The 21,075-nt window shown below is 36.1% G+C and overlaps 1 protein-coding gene and 1 long non-coding RNA gene across 3 annotated transcripts in view; one reads left to right on the top strand and one right to left on the bottom strand.

Moving 5' to 3' along the window:
- The window catches only part of DNAJA3 (DnaJ heat shock protein family (Hsp40) member A3), a 161,799-nt gene that overhangs the window by 124,461 nt on the left and 16,263 nt on the right, over positions 1-21,075 (top strand). For both annotated transcript variants that reach the window (XM_069106515.1, XM_069106524.1), the window contains 6 exons: positions 335-471; positions 1,328-1,411; positions 9,379-9,579; positions 10,898-11,050; positions 19,727-19,874; positions 20,399-20,463. In XM_069106515.1, the coding sequence (XP_068962616.1) occupies positions 335-471; positions 1,328-1,411; positions 9,379-9,579; positions 10,898-11,050; positions 19,727-19,874; positions 20,399-20,463 (788 nt within the window). The remainder of the gene's footprint in view (positions 1-334; positions 472-1,327; positions 1,412-9,378; positions 9,580-10,897; positions 11,051-19,726; positions 19,875-20,398; positions 20,464-21,075) is intronic.
- LOC138175920 (uncharacterized) lies at positions 2,821-3,177 on the bottom strand. The gene is made up of 2 exons (XR_011172125.1): positions 3,098-3,177; positions 2,821-2,962 (listed from the first exon to the last, which is right to left on the bottom strand). It is a non-coding gene; the product is annotated as an uncharacterized lncRNA (long non-coding RNA).

The following is a 21,075-nucleotide window of genomic DNA, read 5'->3' as shown; positions in this document are numbered from 1 at the left end:
TGTGTGTGTGTGTGTGTGTGTGTGTGTGTGTGTGTGTGTGTGTGTGTACAGTCATACATAATATTCTCATTGAGAAGAAGTAGAACTTAGGGGGAAAAGGTTATCATTCTCCCATATTTACATGTTTTGTCCTTTCCTTCCTTCTCTTGACCATATGTGGCAAAAGATTTGTATTACTATACATTTTTATAGAAATGCTGTTATGTGAAAATGGAAATATACAAATTTTTCTCTCTGACATGGCCTAGGTGTGAATAGTTCATTTGAATATTTCATCCAAAACTTGGTTGCTTACCTTCATGTCATATTCTGATATTAATTTTTTTTCTTTTAGGAATAAAATTTTACCCTTTAATTTGTGCTGCTCCATTTCACACGAGTTCCCCTTCCTCAGCCAAAGATGATTATTACCAGATCTTAGGAGTACCCCGAACCGCCACCCAGAAAGAGATCAAGAAAGCCTATTACCAGGTCTGTATGACAGAGGTAGATCATTTTTGAAAAATGAGATTGTAGAAGAGATGATCTTGTTCTTATTTATTCTTAGTTTGACCAATAAGAGGTATACATAGCAAATACAGTCATATAAAGCAGACTTTGTAGTATCTGATGAGATTAGCATCTTTGTTCTTCATTGGCTGGTGCTTATTACCTCAGAACAAAAGAAAACTCAGGTTTTAGTAAAAGATATTTTACTAACTCATGGATCACATGGCTGGTACTTGTAGACCAGAAGCATTACTCTTGATAAGGGTTCGGCAACTTATGACTTATTATAGGATGTCATTTGAAGACATTTTAAAATTGTATGAAGCTCTGAGAGTAAACACTTGTTCAGAATTTGCTGGTGCTATGGGAGCCCTGGATTTCTTTCTCACCTGTAGCAATAATCTCTTCTAAATGCACACTTGATCCTAGTGATGCCACCTGGTGGTGATGAATATTGCAGGATGATGGTGCTTTCTTTCTGCATTTCTTTCTCCAGTCCTATAAACCACAAAATTGAGTGACATGAACAAGGGTCTCTTATAGGCTTAGTTTTCTGCACCACTATGCTTTGTGAGAGATGTAAATCAGACTTCTGAGCCTGGCTTCAAAGAAGCTATAGTAAAGCCAAGTACATTTACAGTTTCTTCACTATTAAGTCATCAATGCTAATTTCTGTGAAGAAAGTGAAGTCATGTCGTATTGTATTTTTATATTGTACTGTATTTTCGAGTTTAAATTTAATTTTAATTAGCAAAAATCTACCTTTTCTCCCCCTCCCCTCATGTGTTCTTATTTTCAGTGGGTATTACATATTGATAATCTTTTACTATTTTCTTAGCTTGCCAAGAAATACCACCCTGACACGAATAAGGATGATCCTAAGGCTAAAGAAAAATTCTCACAGTTAGCAGAAGCCTATGAGGTAATATGCCTGATATATACTAATTTGTTTTCTCTATTATTCCAATTTTTTTTTAATTTTAAATTTTTTACTTTACATAATTCATTTCCACAAGATTTTGAGTTACACATTTTCTCCCCTTTTTTCTCCTACTCACCACCCCAAAACAGTGATCCCCCAGTCTGCTCTCTCCCAAATCTTCCCCCATAACCCCCTTCGACTTTCCAGTAGGGCACGGTGGATCTCTATGCGCCAGTGCCTGTATATCTTATTTCCCAGTTACATGTAAAGTAATAATAATAATATATATATATTTTAAACATTTGATTTTAAACCTTTGAATTCCAGATTCTTTCCCTACCTCCCTTGTCACTCACCCTTACTGGGAAGATAAGCAGTTCACTATAAGTTGTACATGAAACATTTCCATAGTGGATATATTGTGAAAGACTGACTGTATTTCCCTCCATCTTATCCCATCCCCCACTAGTTCTGTTCTCTACTTTGATCCTGTCCCTTTTCAAAAGTGGGTGCTTCCAACTTCCGTCCCTGCCAGCCTGCCCTCCCTTCCATCATCCTTGCTCTGATCCCCTTCCCTATTTAGTGTGTATGTCATTGACATACACTAAGCCAAATTCATTGAGAATAAAGTTGACTCATTCCCTTTTGCCTTCCTGTTCTTCCCCTCAGTTGTAACAGTTTTCCCTTGCCTCTTCTATATGAGATAATTTACCCTGTTCTGTCTCTCCCCATCTCTTCTCATTATATTCCTCTCTCACCTCTTAATTTCACCTTTTAAGTATCATCCCTTCCCATTAAACCGGTCCTGTGCCCTCTGTCTATGTATACCTGTACACATATGTACACATGCTCACATATGTATTCATACGCCCCTATACCCTCATATATATGTATGTATACATATATGTGTATGTGTGTATGTATACACACACACATTTCTATTCCCTTCAACTATTCTCATACTGAGAAAACTTTCATAAGTTACTATTATCAGTTTTCCATGTAGGAATGTCAATAGTTCAACTTTGATAAATTCCTTATGATTTCTTTTCCTTGTTTACCTTCTCAAGCTTCTCTTGCTTCTTGTATCTGAATGTCAAATTTTCTCTTCTACTCTTGTTTTTTCATCAAGAATGCTTGAAAGTCCTCTGTTCCATTGAATGACCATATTTTCCCCTGAAACATGATACTCAGTTTTGCTGGTAGGTGATCCTTGGTTTTAATCCCAGTTCCTTTGACCTCTGGAATATCATATTCCAAGCCCTTCGATCCCTCAGCGTAGAAGCTGCCAGATCCTGGGTTATCCTGATTGTGTTTCCACAGTATTCAAATTGTTTCTTCCTGGCTGCTTGTAATATTTTCTTTTTGATCTGGGAATTCTGGAAGCTGGCTATAATATTCCTAGGAAGTTTTTTTTTTTTTAGTTTGAGTTAAGCTTTTTATTTAATGTTACAAAAAATATTTAGTCAAACAGACCAAAGCCCATGTCATCATCGGACTCCTTGGATTCTTCTTTTTTTGCTTCTTCTTTCTTCTCCTCAGCTGGGGCAGCTGTGCCAGCAGGGGCAGCACCACCAGCTGCTGGGGCAGGTCCACCAACTCCTACATTGCAGATGAGATTTGCAATGTTGACATTAGACAGGGCCTTGGCAAATAATCCAGGCCAGAATGGTTCAACATTTACACCTGCTGCTTTAATGAGGGCATTGATTTTATCCTCTGTGACAGTAACCTCATTGTTGGGAAGGATGAGGGCAGAGTAGATGCAGGCGGGCTTGGAGATGGCCATTTCAGCAGATGGATGAGGAGAGGCTTGTTTGTAGTGGTGCTAGTCACTGGCTGAAGTGAGGGTTCACCCCAACGTGGCCTTAGCTTCTAAAGAAGAACCAAGCACCTTACAGACAACTGAAGAGCAGAAGTTGGGATCTTTTTTAGGAGGTGATCGGTGGATTCTTTCAACCTCTATTTTGCCTTCTGGTTCTAAAACATCAGGGCAGTTTTCCTTGAGAATTTCTTGAAGGATGATTTCTAGGTTCTTTTATTGATTATGGCATTCAGGTAGTCCAATAATTTTTAAATTATCTCTCCTGGATCTATTTTCCAGGTCAGTGTTTTTTTAATGAGATATTTCATATTGCCTTCTATTTTTTCATTTGTTTGGATCTGTTTAATAATATCTTGATTTCTCATAAAGTCACTAGCTTCCATTTGCTCCAGTCTAATTCTGAAGCAATGATTCTCTTCAGTGAGCTTTTGAGATTCTTTTTCCATCTGGCAAATTTGGCTTTTTAAGGGATTCTTCTCCTCATTGCCTTTTTGAGCCTCTTTTGCTATTTGAGTTAAGTCTGTTTTTTAAGGTGTTATTTTCTTCACTCAGGTTGTTGACTCTCATCTTATAATTTTCTTGCATCGTTCTCATTTCTCTTCCCAATTTTTCTTCCACTTCTCTTATTTAGTTTTCAAAATCCTTCTTTAAGTTCCTCTATGGCTTGTAAGCAGCTTATTCTTTTCTTGGAAGCTTCTGGTGCAGGTGCTCTGACTTTGCTGTCTTCCTCCTATACCATGCCGTAATCCTTTTTGTCCCCAAAAAAAGGAATCCAGAGTTGAACCTCTGTGCTTGCCTTGCTTCCCTCGTTTGCTCATGTTGCCACTCAATCACTTGACTTTTGAGCTTTTTGCCACGATAGAACTGTGCTACCAGAGAGGGGAGCTTTGTCCCAAATTGCTGGGGTTTTCTCAGCTGCTGGAGCTGTTAGTTGGCTCCCCTCTCAGAAGCCTCTACATGCTTTGGCACACTGGTCATGCACCCCAGAACCTCTACCCCAGACAGTGATCCAGATCCAAGTAGGTTAAAGCAAGAGCAACTACTCCTCAGACTGGTCACTTAGTCCTACTACAATCTGCAGGCCAGGAGCTCTGAAGCAGTCACATGGCAGTGGCTGCACATCTGCCATGCCTCAGCTCCTTTTTGCACCGGGGGCAAAAGCTGGACTGCACTCCTGAACTCCCAGGTCCCAAAGTCCACACTGCACTGACCTCTCACTTTGTCCTTAGCATCTACGGGTTGATAATTCTGGAAACCACCACAGCTGCTGGTGTTCTGAAGTCCCTCCAGCTGGCAGGTGGTTGTGGCTGTCCTGACACTAAAACCTCGGGTCTCCTGCAGGGCTGGGCTCTGCTCCCAGAGTGCTGCTCTGGCTGCTTTCTGCCGGCCTGCTGGGTTGTCTTCAGCAGGAGGTTAGCTTCTCTGTATCATTTTGTGGGTTCTGTAGCTCCAAAGTTAGTTTAGAGTCATTTTTTACATGAATTGGAGGAGGTGGGAGCAGAAGCCCCAAGGAAGTCCTGTTTTTACTCTGCCATCTTGACTCGCCCTATTATTCCAATTTTTAATTTATGCTTAAGTCACTGTTCTCCAGATAGAACAAGTCTTGCATATTGTAGGGCCGAGAATGAAAAGTTAGAGGGCCTCAGGCTCTTGGTTCATCACATTTAAATTTTTTCAGCAACCATTTATTGATTTTCTAAATGATGTACTAGGCATGATGGGGAATCGGAAAAAAGCATAGAATCTAGTCTCTGATTTTGAAGAACATAGGAAAATAACATACATGAAATAATTGGAGGATGATTAAAAAAATTGGACTATTAGGTGTTTCAAACCATCTTTCCATCTTAGTCTTGAGAATGGGTTCATATTTGTGGACATAGGAGTTATATATGTATGTGTGTATACACATAAACGTTTGTATATGTGTACAGCCACACATAAAACCATCATTAAGAAGAGGTAAAACTTAGGGGAAAAGGTTATTGTTTTTCCAAATTTACGTGTTGTTTTCTTTCCTTCCTTCTCTTGATCATATGTAGCAAAAGATTTGTATCATTATGCATTTTTATAGAAATGAGGTACTAATAAGTCTCATTTGCATAGTTCATTAAAAACTTGGAATTTTTCAAGGTAAACTTTTACTAGGAAGCTGTAGCAAAAGCACAAAATTTTTAAAAAGAGTAAGTTTTTTTTTTTTTTAGGATAATGAGGATTCAGGCTTAAGCTTGTCAACCATGAAACATTTCACATCAGAAGGATCTAAATTACTGAGGTTTTGCTATATTTTAGTTAAGTGGTAAATATTACTTTGTAAGAATTCATTCTATCTCCTCAGCCTTGTGTGTGTGTGCGTGTGTGTGTGTGTGTGTGTGTGTGTGTGTGTATTTATTTATTTATTTTTTGGTTTTTGGAGGGGGGAAGGTAGGGCAGTTGGGGTTAAGTAACTTGCCCAAGGTCGCATGGCTAGTTTTTGTGTTAAAGTGTCTGAGGCCGGATTTGAACTTAGATCCTCCTGACTCCAGGGCTTTGCTCTATTCACTGTGCCACCTAGCTGCCCCTCAGCTATATATTTTTTAAAGTACATTGGCCCGTTCATTTTTTGCTCTTGTGGAGTTTATCACTATAGTGAATTTTGGACTTTTTCTTCCCTGTCATTCAGGAGAAAGGAAAAAAAAGAGGTTTCTTCTGTAAAAGACCATGGATCCTATACTTTCCACATTTGATGCTACTTGACTGTGCAATAGTAGCTTTCTATATAACCTTTTGACACTGCCTCTCTGGATATCTCATACCCCTCTGCCTCAAGGCCTGTTATTTTAGATGTTACTACATTGAGGGAGTTGGGGGATAAGAATCATATATAATAAAGAACATCACAAGTACCCTTCATACCTCTCAGTTTTTTATGACTTTAAAGTGCTTTAAAAATTGATTCTAGGTGGCGCAGTAAATAGAGCTCTGGACTTGGAGTCAGGAGGACCTGAGTTCAAATCTGTCCTCAGACACTTAACACAAAAACTAGCCATGTGACCTTGGGCAAGTCACTTAACCCCAATTGCCCTACCTCCCCCCTCCAAAAACAAAAAAAAATTAATAATAATAATTAAAATTGATTCTAAATGTTCTCTATTATTTATATTAAAGTTGTAATACTGGGTGTGATTTTTTTAACCTAGGTCACATTATTTCACCCATTATCTTCTGGTCAGCTTTTGCCTCTTTCCTGATTTTTAGAGGAATAAAGATCTTTTTTTGTTTCATGTGTTTAATTCCTGGTTTAAACCATTCTCGGTATGCAACTGTCTTCACCATTCTTCTTGATTTCTCCCAACAAACCTGTAGTCTTTCTTTTTTTGTCTCTGACCTTTGACCTGGGCTCTCAAGAAATTTTTTCCTACTCACATTTTACAGCTGTCAGACTTTAGCTCCCTCCCAGTACCTAATTCAGTACTCTGGTAAATAGTTGGAGCCAAAATGTTTGTTGATTTGAATGGAGTCCTAGCTCTAAATGTCTCTTTCTCTTTTTTCACTATTGAACTATTCTCAGGGGGTCTAAATATCATTTGGTATAGTGGAAAGAACATGGAAGAGTCAGGGTACCTGGCTCTGGGTGAGTTACTATGTGACCTTAGTCAAATAATTCTCTCTGGTATTCAGTTTTCTTAGCTATAAAAATTTAGGGGTTGTACTGGATGACTTCTAGGTTCCTTTCCAACTCTAATTCTGCGATAATTTCTTTTACCCCAAATTTGTCCCTCCCACCCGTTTTCTTAAAAAGTTTTTTTTTCATGATTCTGCCAATAACATCACCTGCCCCACTCTGCTAAGCTGAAAAGTCTTCCCTTGCAACACAGATTGAAAAAAGAAAAAGTACTCAATTTAGCAATACCAATTAATACAGAAAAATGTTTGATAGTATAGGAAATAACCATAGTAGTAAAGGAAAGGAGATATGTTCAGTTTTCTCCAGGCTAAGCTTAGTCTTTGTAGATGTATAGCATTCAGTTTTATTTTGTTGTTCTTCAATAATTGCACCTAATTTCTTTCCAGTACCACAAAAAGTTCAGCAGTTGATATTTTGTTTCTTGCTTTGACATTGGGGTTGGAGGAGAAGTAATATTTAGCAATGGGATCTTTGGAAGAAAGAATTTGGACTTATTAGTCACTTTCTTTGGCTTAATTATGATTTGCTTCCCAGAACAGTTGGATTAATTTATAGCTTTACCAGTAGTGTGTTAGATGCCTGTCTTCCCACAGCCAATCTACAACATGGACTATTTAATTTTTTGTTATCTTTACCAATTTGCTTGGTGTGAGGCTAAATCTATTTTAATTTGTATTTACTTCTATAATAATTTGGAGCAGCTGTTATTATAGTCACTAATAATTTGCAGTTCTTTTGAGAACTGTTCATATCAGGGCAGCTAGGTGATACAGTACTGGTCCTGAAGTCAGGAGGTTTTGAGTTCAAATGTGGCCTCAGCCACTTGATACTTGTTAGCTGTGTAACCCTGGGTAAGTCACTTTACCCCATTTGCCTTACCAGAAAGAGAGAGAGAGAACTGTTCATATATTTTAACCACTTATTCACTGGGGAAATGTCTCTTGATCTTATATGTGCATGTGATTTATATAATTTATGTATCTTGACCCTCAGATCTTTAAACATATTTGATCTAAAGATTTTTTCCTCAATCTGTAGTTTTCTGTTTTCTTGCTGCCTTGACTTTGTCCACATAAAAGCTTTTTAATGTCATATAATCAGAATTATCTATTATATGAATATGTATCTTAAAGTAGATCACCATAAGACACATTTTTTATTGCCTTTTTGCCTTCATCTCCTTAGGCATCAATGGAATCTTGTAACTAGGTAAAAGTGACAAAAGTATCTTTTTATTAGACAGAGTTGACCGAGTAGAGCGGGGTAGTATTTGCCTATATTCCCATTTAGGGATCCATAATAAATATTCACAAATTTAAGACAACTCTTACTAATTTTCCTATACATTTTAGTCTTTTGCTCTGTTTTGTCCAGTTTTTTCTTTTAATTATATCCCTCTTATCTCTCCCCCCCCCCACTGGGGAAAAAAAAAAGAAAAATCATTGTTACTATGCATAACAAAACACATAGACAACAAAACAAATGCTTGTGTTAGTCATGTCTAAAATTGTATCTCATTTTGAATATTTGGTGTATCACCTGTTTCTGTCAGGAGGTCAGAGTAGCATTTTTCATCATTGGTCTTCTGGAATCATTATATTGATCATAATTCTTAAGACATTCAAATTCATTCTTTTATACAATGTTATAGTATAAACTGTTCTCCTGGTTCTTCTGATCAGTTCATTTTGTATTAGTTTATGTAAGTACTTTTTTAAAAATTGGTTTTGAATTCTCTCCCTCCTTGTAGGCCATCTCTGACCCAATGAGAAGTCAAGAAATAAATACCCATGATACATTTGAAGTCATGCAAAAACAAATATCCACGTTAACCAAGTTGTATAAGAAAGAATATTTTTCAATCTGCATTCAGAGTTAATCAATTTTCTCTCCAAGAGTGGGTAGCATATTTCATCATGAGTCCTTTGGAATTGTCATGGATCATTATATTTATCAAAGTAGCTAAGTCTTTCACATTATAATATTGTTGTTATTGTATATGATATTATCCTATATTATGATATTATGCTTGCTTCACTTTGAATTGATACTCATGTAAATCTTCCCAGGTTTTTCTAAAACCATCCCCTTAGTCATTTCTTAGAGCACAATAGTATTCTATCACAATCATGTATCACAACTTGTTCAGCCATTCCCCAATTGATAGACATCTCAATTTCCATTTCTTTGCCACCACAAAAAGAGCTGCTATAAATATTTTTTTATAAATGGCTAGTTCATATAAATCTTCCCGAATTTTTCTGAAAGTCTCATCATTTTTTACAGCACAATAGCATTCCATTTATATATATCATAATTTATTTAGCCATTCCTCAATTGAAGGGCATCCTCTAAAGTAAATTTTTACTATAATTGACTGTTAACTAAAACTGTAGTTTCAGGGAATTTCATTATCTTCCTGTCATTAATCCAGAATGAAATAAATTCTTCATTACTCTGCTCTTGGTCTAATAGGTGTTAAGTGACGAAGTGAAGCGAAAACAGTATGATACTTATGGTTCAGCTGGCTTTGACCCTGGAGCAGGAAGTTCTGGACAGAGCTACTGGAGAGGTGGCCCTACTGTTGACCCAGAGGAACTCTTTAGGAAGATCTTTGGGGAGTTTTCAGGATCTTCATTTGGAGATTTCCAAAGTGTGTTTGATCAGCCTCAGGAGGTAAGGATTACAGGTAGAAATTGCTCTCTCATGAGACTGTTTGCCTTTAGGAATAGACAGAAATGTAGAAATTATATGAATTATACCCCATTTAAACTTGAGATTATAACAGAAATTGGTAGTGGGGATTGAGTGAACCATGCTGATTTCATCTTGTGACTCAGTTCTGAACAACTTTTGTCTTGAGAGAAAACTTTATTTAGTTGTGGAAATTGAGAGAGAACTTTATTCTGTTTGAATTTAATACTGTGTGACTGGGAAGCTGGACCACTTCTGCCTATTACTTAGAGACCTTTAACTAAGGAACTAGGTTATGCTGACCCAAAGAGATCCAAAGTCAGATCCAAAGATTGATAAAAATTGAGTTTTCTCACAATTGTACATCTCAGACAACACATATGACTGGCCCCATACTGATTAATCAGTTATCGTTTCCATATTCCTTTGATTGTTTACAGACATGTGGGGGGAGTAGGATACCTTTTCTGATTTCAGGAAATTGTACCTGTTTACTCTCCCCCTCTCATCTTGGAAAGTTCCTAATGTTTGTTTGTTTTTTTGCTTTTTGGAGGGCAGTTGGGGTTAAGTGACTTGCCCAAGGTCGCACAGCTAGTTTTTGGGTAAAGTGTGAGGCCGGATTTGAACTCAGGTCCTCCTGACTCCAGGGCTGGTGCTCTATTCACTGCTCCACCTAGCTGCCCCAGGTTCCTAATGTTTCATTGAACTAGAAATCAGATTACCAAATTTTGTATCCTGGTTAATTGTTTTCTTTTAATTAATTGGTCTTATTAGCATTGCTTAATAAATTGCTTTGCCTGGAAGCTTAGATCTTTGTTTCTTCAGTCATTTTATCTTTCACTCATTTTTAGTTCTAGGATAACTTAATTGGAGTAATTTTGAAGAATATATTTTAGTGTAAATATGTTTCAATACTCAGAAGAACACCAATTCTAGAATAAACTATCCAGATGAAAATAATGATCTCAAACCAATTCAGCTTTTTTTGTATTGGTCTCAAGAAATACCGTTGAAAGTTGGAGAAGAGATAGTCTCATAAATTTGTTATGATTATGAATAATTTTAAAAATTCAACACTGTGTATAGATGCCATATACTATTTTAGTTAGAAATGCTATTTCACAGAAATTTTAATGACTTGGTGCTCTTAAAAATCCTAAATATTTGAGGAGAGAAGAATGCTATGTACTCGAATTTACTTGTTATTATAAATTAAATAATATGCCTCAACACTCTGCTTTGGTTTTAAAAGCAAAGGATTGTCTATGAAGAAGGATTAAATCACTTATTTTCTCTCTAGTACATCATGGAATTGACCTTCATTCAAGCTGCAAAGGGTGTTAACAAAGAATTTACTGTGAACATTAATGACTCATGTGAACGATGTGATGGCAAAGGAAACGAACCTGGCACCAAAGTTCAGCAGTGCCATTATTGTAATGGCACAGGAATGGTAAGAGCTAATGTGAAAGGTCAGGCCAGTCCTGTATTTGGGGGAATTTTCTTTAAGAATTCTCTCTCTCTTATCCTTTTAACATTTCCACTGTATTTTCTTTCCCCATATTTTCTTCTCGTAAATTTAGGTAGCCCTTGTAGCCTCAGTAGATCATAATTATGACCCTGAATACTTTATCTAAACCAATTATATCATTAAAGGTAGAGCTCCATTTTAGTAAGAAGAACAAATGCACTAAACACTGGTGTTATATCAGGAAAGGACTGCTTGAAAGTTTTTAAATACTGTGGAGTTAGGAGAAAAGCTTAAATGGCGTAATGGAAGATCTACATTCGATTACTAATTCTGCCACTTAATAGCCCCGTAACCATGTGGTAGTTCATTGTCTGAGCCTCAGTTTCTACAAAATGGGAATAATCTTTGCACTAAAGTGCTATCTAGCTATGAGCTATCAGAAGATAAGAGAAAGTAATTTCAAGGTTGGTAGATAATAGTCAGCTAAGGAACACAGATGGTATTCTGCTGACAACCACTCCAATAGAGTAATTGTCTTGCCTGAAAAAGTAATGATAACACATGTTTTATAGAGGACTGGAAAACATTTTAAATTAATATGGAACTAACTTTATCTTTTGGCCATGTGCTTCAAATTCAGTTGTCTGTAGCTATTTCTCATCATAATTGTTCATTCTCAGTTTGGCTTACCTGATTCCTACTTGTTCTGCGCCTAAAACTGAGATTAAGCAAGGTCTGGGGTTGGCATCCTCGCTGAACAGCCACGCTTTATGAATCCTCTATAATTCTAAGGAAAATATTTGCTGGGGAGGGGGGAAGGAGGGGAGAAATGGTTAGGACAAGACACCAAAATACTTTGAGGAGTGATTTCCCCTCCCACTTCTGTTGAGAGTGACTTTCTTTTCACTACTTCCTTGATGCAACCTTTGGTGTAGAGATGTGTTTGAGAGCCAGAAGGTGGCTTTCCTCTATTTTCTTGCCAATGGAGCATTGGAGAAACTTGAGGACAATTAATTACCCCCCAGGTTTTGTGCCTGCCTGGGAGAATTCATCCCTGCAAAGGCTATTTCTGTGGCCTGAGAAAATGAATAGTGGGGGATGATATGTGAATTCTTTAAAGAATATATTTTTAAAGAAAAAGTTTTTAAAAATCATCAGAACCAATCAAAAAATCAGGTAATATATGTGGTGTTTAACAATCAATGGGTCTCCTCTCCCCTTAACTCCACAAAGGGACCTCTTTTGGGGGGCCATGCTTATTCTTTATAACTTTTTTTTGCCTTTTTTTTTTTTTGAGGGGCAATTGGGGTTAAGTGATTTGCCCAAAAGTCCCACAGCTAGTAAGTATTAAGTATCTGAGGTGGATTTGAACTCAGGTCCTCTTGACTCCAGGACCAGTGCTCTATTCACTTGCCACCTAACCACCCCTATTCTTTATAATTTTACAACATTCATTTTTGAGTCTTTTGTGGTTGTTGTTCTTTCCATTTATATTTTTCATGTATATTTTCTTGGCTATATTTACTTCATCAGTTCATGTAAATTTTTCCATGCTTCTCTACATTCGTATTCTAGGTCTCTTATAGAGAGTAATATATCATTACATTAATTTCATTTATTTACTCATTGACATGATGGTTTACTTAGAAAATCCTAGAGAATCAGCAGAGAAAATCATTGAGACGGTTAAAAGCTTGAGCAAAGTTGCAGACTGAAAAATAAATTCATAAAAATGAACTTCATTTCTGTATGATAAAACCCAAGAGCCAACAATGGGGAAATTCCATTTTAAAAATCTACAAAATGCATAAAACTTAGCAAAGAACACTAGTATTTGTAAGGATTCAATTACAAAATGTTTCTTAAAGAAATAAAGAATAATTTAAATATCTGAAGAATATTTACTGCTCATGGCTAGGCCTTGCCACTGTGATAAAAATTAAAATACTACCAAAGTTAATTTAGTTTTAATGTTATACCGAACTACCAAAGCAGTATTTTATAGGACTTAATAATAACAAAACTTGTTTGTGAGAGATAAAAGATGTAGAATATCAAAGGCAGATCATAAAGAAAGTGAAGCGGGAATAGCACTTACAAACTTCAGATTACATTATAATGCAGCAGTCATCAAAACTACTTGATATTGGTTTAATAAAAATAGAAAAATCATAATTGATATAGTAAAGGCACAGATTCACCTGACCTTTCCCAAATTCTTCTCCAAACACATTTAAAATACTAGTTCAGAATGAATTCAGGAGTGCCAAAATCAACAAAAGGATGGGATTAAACAATAGTCTAAGACAATTTCGAAGGTTGGCAGGAAAGGTCTGTTTCACTGGAGTAAGAAGGCAGCATAGTGCAGCACGTGCTGTGTCCAGCAAGGTAGCAGCAAGACCCTTAGTACCAGTGCAAGCCAGCAAGCAGGACTTGGAGGCAGCTGACTCTGCAGCAGCTGCTTTCAGACAGTAAGGAGGTGAGCAACCAGAGAAGATGGACCCCCTTTACTGGCACTGGGTGCAGGACTCTGTTGTATTACCCATAGGGGGATCTGGGTGACAGTCCTAGGGTAAGGAGGAGCACCAGTATGATACAGAGAAGTGGGGACCCTGGTCACAACTCTGGTACAGAAAATAATCCTCTCACAAACCAGAGTACAAGCCTTAAGAGTAGTGACCACACCTCTCCTTAGATCATATTACCTCAGAAGAACGGAAAACTCAGAGTCCTGGGGCAACCCCCCCTTACCTCTAACCGGCTCTGAAAACAACAGCACAAAAAAATTGAAGCTATGGACAGTGCCCCTTCCACCCTAGGAGCAGAACCCAACTTTAACATAAAGTTAAAAGTAAAGAAGTAGGCTGGAAAAAATGAACAAGCAACAGAAAAAGAACCTGACCACAGAAAGTTACTGTGGTAACAAGGAAAATCAAAACACAGACTGAGAAGGAACAATATCAAGATGACTACATCCAGAAAGCCTCAGTAACATAATAGAAAGCTTAGGAATCAATGGAGCCTTTTTTTTTTTTTTAAAGCAATTGGAATTAAGTAACTTGCTCAAGGTTACACGGCCAGTTATTATTTCTGGGTGTGGTGCTAAGTATCTGAGCCCAGATTTGATCCCAGATCATCCCTACTCTGGGGCTGCAATGGAGCCTTTCTTAAAATAAGTAGTATCTATCTAAAATCAAGAACAAGCAGTAACTGTAATAGGGATAAACTAGAAGCCTTCCCATTAAGATCAGGGGCAAAAGCAAGGAAAATTTAACTTTATAAACACTTGCATCAGTAAAATAGAGAAAGGACAGATTAATGAATTGGGCATGCAACTAAAAAGCTAAAAAGAGAACAAATTAAAAATTGCCAGTTAAATACCAAATTGGTAATCTTAAAAATCAAAGGAGAGATAATAAGATTGAAAAGAAAAAAAAAACCATTAAACCAGTAATTATATAAAACTAAGAGCTGGTTTTATGAAAAAACTAATACAATAGATAAATCATTGGTTAGTCTGATTAAACAAAAAGAAAATCAAATTATCAGTATCAATAATGAAAAGAGTGAGTTTACCACCAATAAAGAAGGAATTAAAGCAGTCATTAGGAGCTTTTTTTGCCCAATTATATGCCAATAACTATGACAATCTAAGTGAAATGAATTAATATTTATAAAAATATAAGTTGCCCAGATAAATGGAAGAAGTTGAATACTCAAATAACCCTATTTTGGAAAAAGAAATTGAACAGGCTATCAATGACCTCACCAAGAAAGAATCCCCAGGACCAAATGGATTCACAAGTTAATTCTAGCAAATGTTTAAAGAACAATTAATTCCAGTTCTATGTAAACTTTTTGGAAAAATAGGCAAAGAAGGAGGCCTGCCAGATTTCCTTTTATGACGTAAATATGATGCTAATGCCTAAGCCAGGAAGAACAAAAACAGAAAGAAAACCATAGACCAATTTCTCTGATGAAGACTGATGCAAAAAAAATTTTTTCCCAATTTTTAAAAACATTTTTTAAAAAGTCTTGAGTTCCAAATTCTACCCCATCCTCCCTGAGATGATAAGCAGTCAGTTATGTGCAGTTATGCAAAACATTTCCATATTATTAATTTTGTACAAGAAGACTTGAATAAAAGAAAAAATGAAAGTGAAAAATAGTATGCTCCAATTTGTGTATAATTAATAGTTTTTTTTTTTTTTCTGGAGGCAGATAGTAAGCTTCATTATTAGTCCTTTGGGATTATCCTGGATCATTGTATTGCTGAGAATAGCTAAGTCACCATTTCTTCATTAAACAATTATTGTTACTGTTTGCAGCTTCTTCTGGTTCTGTTCACTTCCCTATGTTATCAGTTCATGCAAGTCTTTCCAGGTTTCTTTGAAATCATCCTGCATATCATTTCTTATAGCACAATATTAGTCCATTGCAATCATATACCACAGCTTGTGTATTCCATTCCCCAGTTGAATGGCATCCCTTTGATATCTGATTCTTAGCCACCACAGAAAGATTTGCTATAAATATTTTTGTACAAATAGGTCCTTTTCCCCTTTTTCTGGATGTATTTGTGCTATAGACCTACCAGGGGTATTGCTGGATCAAAGAGTATGCACAGTTTTATAGCCCTTTAGGCAAAGTTCTAAATTGATGCAAAAATTTTAAATAAAATATTAGCAAGGAGATTCCCCCAGGATATCACAAAGATCACATACTATGAACAGATGAGATTTATACCAGGAATGCAAGGCTGGTTCAGTATTAGGAAAAGTATTAGCATAATGGACTACATCAATAACAAAACCAATGAAAGTCATTTGATTTTCTTAATAGAAGCAGAAAAAGCTTTTGACAAAACACAGCACTTATTTCAATTAAAAACTCTAGAAAGCATAGGAATAAATGGTGCTTTCCTTAAAATGATAAGTAGTGTTTATCCAAAGTAAATAGCAAGTATTCTCTGTAATTAGATAAGCTAGAAGCCTTCCCAGTAAATCAAGGATGAGGCAAGGATGCCCATTATCACTACTATTATTCAGTATTGTACTAGAAATGCTAGCTGTATCAATAAGAAGAAAAAAAAATGGAAGGAACTAGAATAGGCAATGAAGAAACAAAACTATAGCTTTTTGTAGATGATATGGTATGTCCCAGAGAATCAACTAAAAAAAGAAGTTGAAATAATGAACAACTTCAGCAAAGTCACAGGATGTAAAATTAACCCACATAAATCATTAGTGTTTCTACACATTACCAACAAAGTCCAGCAGCAAGAGATAAGAGAAATTCCATTTAAAATAAATGTTGACAATTTAAAATACTTGAGAATCCACCTGCTAAGACAAACTCAGAAACTGTATGAACACAATACAAAATACTTCACATAAATAAAGTCAGATCTAAAGTGTTGGAAAAATATTAATTGCTCATGAGTAGGCCAAGCCAATATATTAAAAATGATAGTTTTGTTTAAATTAATAGTATTGTTCAGTGCCATACCTGTCAAACTGCCAACATTATTTTATAGCGCTAGAAAAAAATCATTAACAATTCATCTGGAAGAAATAAAGATCATGAATATTAAGAGGAATTATTGGAAAAATAATGTGAAGGAAAGTGGCCTAGCTGTAACAGATCTCAGGCTATATTATAAAGTAGTAATCATCAAAATAGTCTGGTACTGGCAAGAAATTGAGTTGGGGATTAGTGGAATAGATGAGGTACGCAAACATGGTAGGAAATAATGATGGTAATTTTGTGTTTGATAAGCACAAGGATCCAAACTTTTGGATTTATGTCACTATTGGACATAAATCGCTGGGAAAACTGGGGAGCAGTTTGGGCTGAAACTAGATATAGACCAACACCTCACACCATGTACCAAAATAAGGTCAAGATGGGGACATCATTTACATATAAAGGGCAATATGAACAAATTAGGGGAAAGTGGAATAGTTTACCTGTCACATCTATAGATAAGAGAAAAATTTAGGACCCAGCAACTTAAAGAGAATATTATAGGATGTAGACAGGATAATTTTGATTCCATTAAATGACAAAAGTTTTTACACAAACAAAACCAACCAAGATTAGAAGGAAAGCAGAAAATTGAGATTTTTACTGCAAGTTGTTTTTTTTTATAAAGACTTCATCTCAGATATATAGAGAACAGAATTAAATTTGTAAGAATACAAGTCATTCATTCCCCAGTTGCTAAATGGTCAAAGGATATAAACAGGCAGTTTTCAGATGAAGAAATCAAAGCTATCTTTAGGCATGTGAAGAAATGATCTAAATCATTTTTGATTAGATCCTCACACCTATCAGATTGGCTAATATGACAGAAAAGGAAAATTAAAGATGTTGGAGAGTATGTAGGGAAATTTATAGACTAATGTATTATTGCTGAAGTTGTAAACTGATGTGTCAGTCCTAGAAAGAAGTTTGGAACTATGCTCAAAGGGCCATAGAACTGCATACCTTTTGACCTAGTAATACCATTACTAGGTCTTTATCCCAGAGATTTTTTTTAAAAAGCAGAAGGACCTATATATACAAAAACATTTAAAACAGCTCATTTTGTGGTAGCAAAGAATTGGAAATTGAGGGGATGCCCACTGATGACTGAACAAGTTGTATGTGATTGTGATGAAAAACTACTTTGCTGTAAGAAATAATGAGCAAGATGCTTTCAGAAAAACCTAGAAAGACTTAGATGAACTGATGCAATGAAGTGAACAAACCAGGAGAACGTTGTACATAGTAACAGCACATTGTACAGTGATCAACTATGTAGACTTAGCTGTTTTTGGCAATAAAAAGATCCAAGACAATTCTGAAGGACCTATGATGAAAAATGCTATTGATATCCCTAGAAAGAACTGATGGAGTTGAATGCAGATTGAAACCTACTCTTTTTTAACTTTATTTTTCTTAAGTTTTTCTCTTTTTTGGTCTGTTTTCTTTTACAGCATGACTAATATCAAAATATTTTGCACAACTGTACCTGTATGACCTTTATTAAATTGCTTTCATTCTCAATGAGGGGGAGAGGAGGGAGGGTGAAAGATTTTGGAATTCAAAATTGTAAAAAACGAAGGTTAAAAATTGTTATGTATTTAATTTGGAAAAATAAAATACTAAAATTATACTAATTAAATAGGCTAATAGAAGAGTAGCAAATATGAATAGTTTTTTTAAAAAATAGAAAAAATAGATCAGTAGATTAGATTAGACAGGAAGAATCAGAAATAAGAAAATTTGGTAGCCCAGTGTTTAAAATAAGACCTAAAAACATAAATAATGGGAAAAAAATCTCTTATTTCAGAACTGCTGGGAAAATGAAAGCAGACTGATAGGAATTAGGCTTAGGGCAACATCTTATACCATATTCCACAAAACTTTAAGGTGGGGCCATGACCTGAATATTAAAGACAATGCCATTGTTGGTACTTATTCATACATAGCAGCCAATGAGGGGGCAGTGTGATGTGGTAGATAGCATGCTACACTTGCATTCTGGCTCCCCCCCCCAAAAAAAAAATAAATAAAGCATCTTTTTATTGTAGGTGGAATGGGACACAGCTGGACACAGTAATTAAGTTAGATGATTCCAATTTTGTTGGCAACATCTCAAGCATCGTAGTCTGGAGCAAGTCGGACATTGGCCTTCTTCTTTCCATAAGGCTGTATCAGTGTGTTGACCTTGCCCACGTTGATGTCATACAGCTTCTTTACGACCTGCTTGATCTGATGCTTGTTGGCTTTGACATCCACAATGAAGACTAGGGTGGTGTTGTCCTTAGTCTTGTTCATAGCAGACTCAATAGTCAAGGGAAACTTAATGATGGCATAGTGATCGAGCTTGTTTCTGCGAGGGGCACTCTTCCAAGGGTATTTGGGCTGCTTTTGAAGTCTTAGTGTGTTGGGTCACCGGAAGGTAGGGGGATGTTCGGATCTTTTTGTGTTTATGGATACTCTTCAGCACTGCCTTCTTGGCCTTCAAGGCCTTCTGTCTTGGGGGAAACAATGGCTTCCTTCTTCTCCTTCAGTGCTATTTTGGGAGAAAGGCCATCCTGGCTTCTGCTTTAGATTCCTATAAGCTGTGAGATGTGGTGCAAGTCATTTAACTCAGTGTCCTGATTTATAAAATAAGTTGGTTTGAACTCCATTGCATCCAAGGTCCTATCTAACACTATATTATGATCTCTGAACCTATAGTCAGTGACTCTGTGAATGCAGTAAAATCAACTGATAACCTTATAACATTTCATAAATTAAGAAAAGAAAACAAAAAACCTTCATAAGTTACTTTGCTTCCCCGCCAAATTTCTAGTTGCATGGGTAGAATTTTCAGGTACTCTTGCAGAGGAGATAGACTCTCATTTTCCATTATTGATAAAACCAATGTACACTTTTTTTTAGTATTCAGAGATAGATTTATTACTTCTAGAGTGCTATGTTAGATTAAAATGTTTGAAGGACATCTAATCTGTGGGGCTTTATTAATTTTATACTCACACTTGTAAAATATCTAAATCTTTAGTGAGTCATTTTCATGGTATATACCATGAGAACTATATTTAGTAGCTGTCTTGCAGTATATGAAAGTGAAAGAAATATATCCATTTTTCTTCCTCTTTTCTACAGGAAACCATAAATACAGGTCCTTTTGTGATGCGTTCTACATGTAGACGATGTGGAGGCCGTGGATCCATAATAACTACTCCTTGTGTAGTATGTAGGGGAACAGGACAAGCCAAACAGAAGAAGAAGGTTGTGGTCCCAGTACCTGCAGGTTCGTTTTTATACTTAGTGTAGAACTGATGCTTTAGTTTGAGATGACCTTTTTACTCTTTACAAACCTTTGATAAAGTTGTAGTAAAGACAGGTTAAAAATAATAAATATTTGGAGGTGTTTTAAAATCAAAGTTTTTAATACATTTGGCATCATTCATCCTTTTTATTTTACTATTTTTACTTTTTTTAAAGTATTTTACTTTATATACCTTATTAGGGGAAAAAATAGTCTCAACATTGCCTTAATTTCCTTTCCTTTGGTTCTCTAACTCTTCCTCCAGTAGGAGCCAAATATGCATCTCCTAGAAGTATAATAATTTCTTTTGTGGTTTCTGTGGTGCTTTTTCACTTTAAAAAAAATGTTTAATTTCAAGAAATCTTACTTCTTGCCTTTCTAGAAAGATACGTACTTTTTTTGTTGGTAAAATACAGCATTAGAGTAGTGAGGTCATAAGGGGTCTTGTAATAGGAACCTGAATGATCTAAAAAATTTAAAAATATTTAATTTTGTTCATATTACAGGAGTGGAGGATGGCCAGACTGTTAGAATGCCTGTAGGGAAAAAAGAAATTTTTATAACATTCAAGGTATGTTAAAGGTTATCTGTTGGTTGTTTTTTATATAGCAAACACAGAATCTTCTGTCATCCTAAGGAAGGTAGGAAAAGTAGAGGTAGCATTTTCTCTTTTAAGTGCAAGCAGGGACTAGACAAATGTATTGGAAATATTTCTTGAAATTGGGGGGGGTTTTTAATGAAAATGTTGAAATCAGTAAGATAACTTTTTTTGTTTGTTTTTTGATTTTTTTGCTTTTTGGAGGGCAGTTGGGGTTAAGTAACTTGCCCAAGGTTACACGGCTAGTTTTTTTGTGTGGGTGTTAAGTGTCTGAGGCCGGAACCGAACTTGGCTCCTCCTGGCTCCAGCTCCAGCACTTTACTCACTGCACCACCTAGCCGCCCCCATGTAAGATAACTATTAGCAGTTACCTGTCTGCTACCTATAGTAGACAGGTGCTGGCAATATATAAGTAAAGGAAAGTTCCTAAATAACTGAGTGCAGTAGACAGTATCCCCTAGGTATTTGGGGATAATCAAGACATAAAGGACAATATAAGAAATTGCTGCCACAAAAATTGAGTCATCCAAGCTCTGCTTAAGGCCCTCAGTCAGGACTACAGACCGAAAATTCTCATCTTCTAAT

Source organism: Petaurus breviceps, unplaced genomic scaffold (genome assembly GCF_028583685.1).
Source record: "Petaurus breviceps papuanus isolate PSGF00001 unplaced genomic scaffold, PetGlider_PUasm1.0 138, whole genome shotgun sequence".
NCBI classification, from domain to species: domain Eukaryota; kingdom Metazoa; phylum Chordata; class Mammalia; order Diprotodontia; family Petauridae; genus Petaurus; species Petaurus breviceps.
The sequence above is the reverse complement of the archived record's forward strand: the minus strand, read 5'-3'. Positions and strand labels throughout refer to the sequence as shown.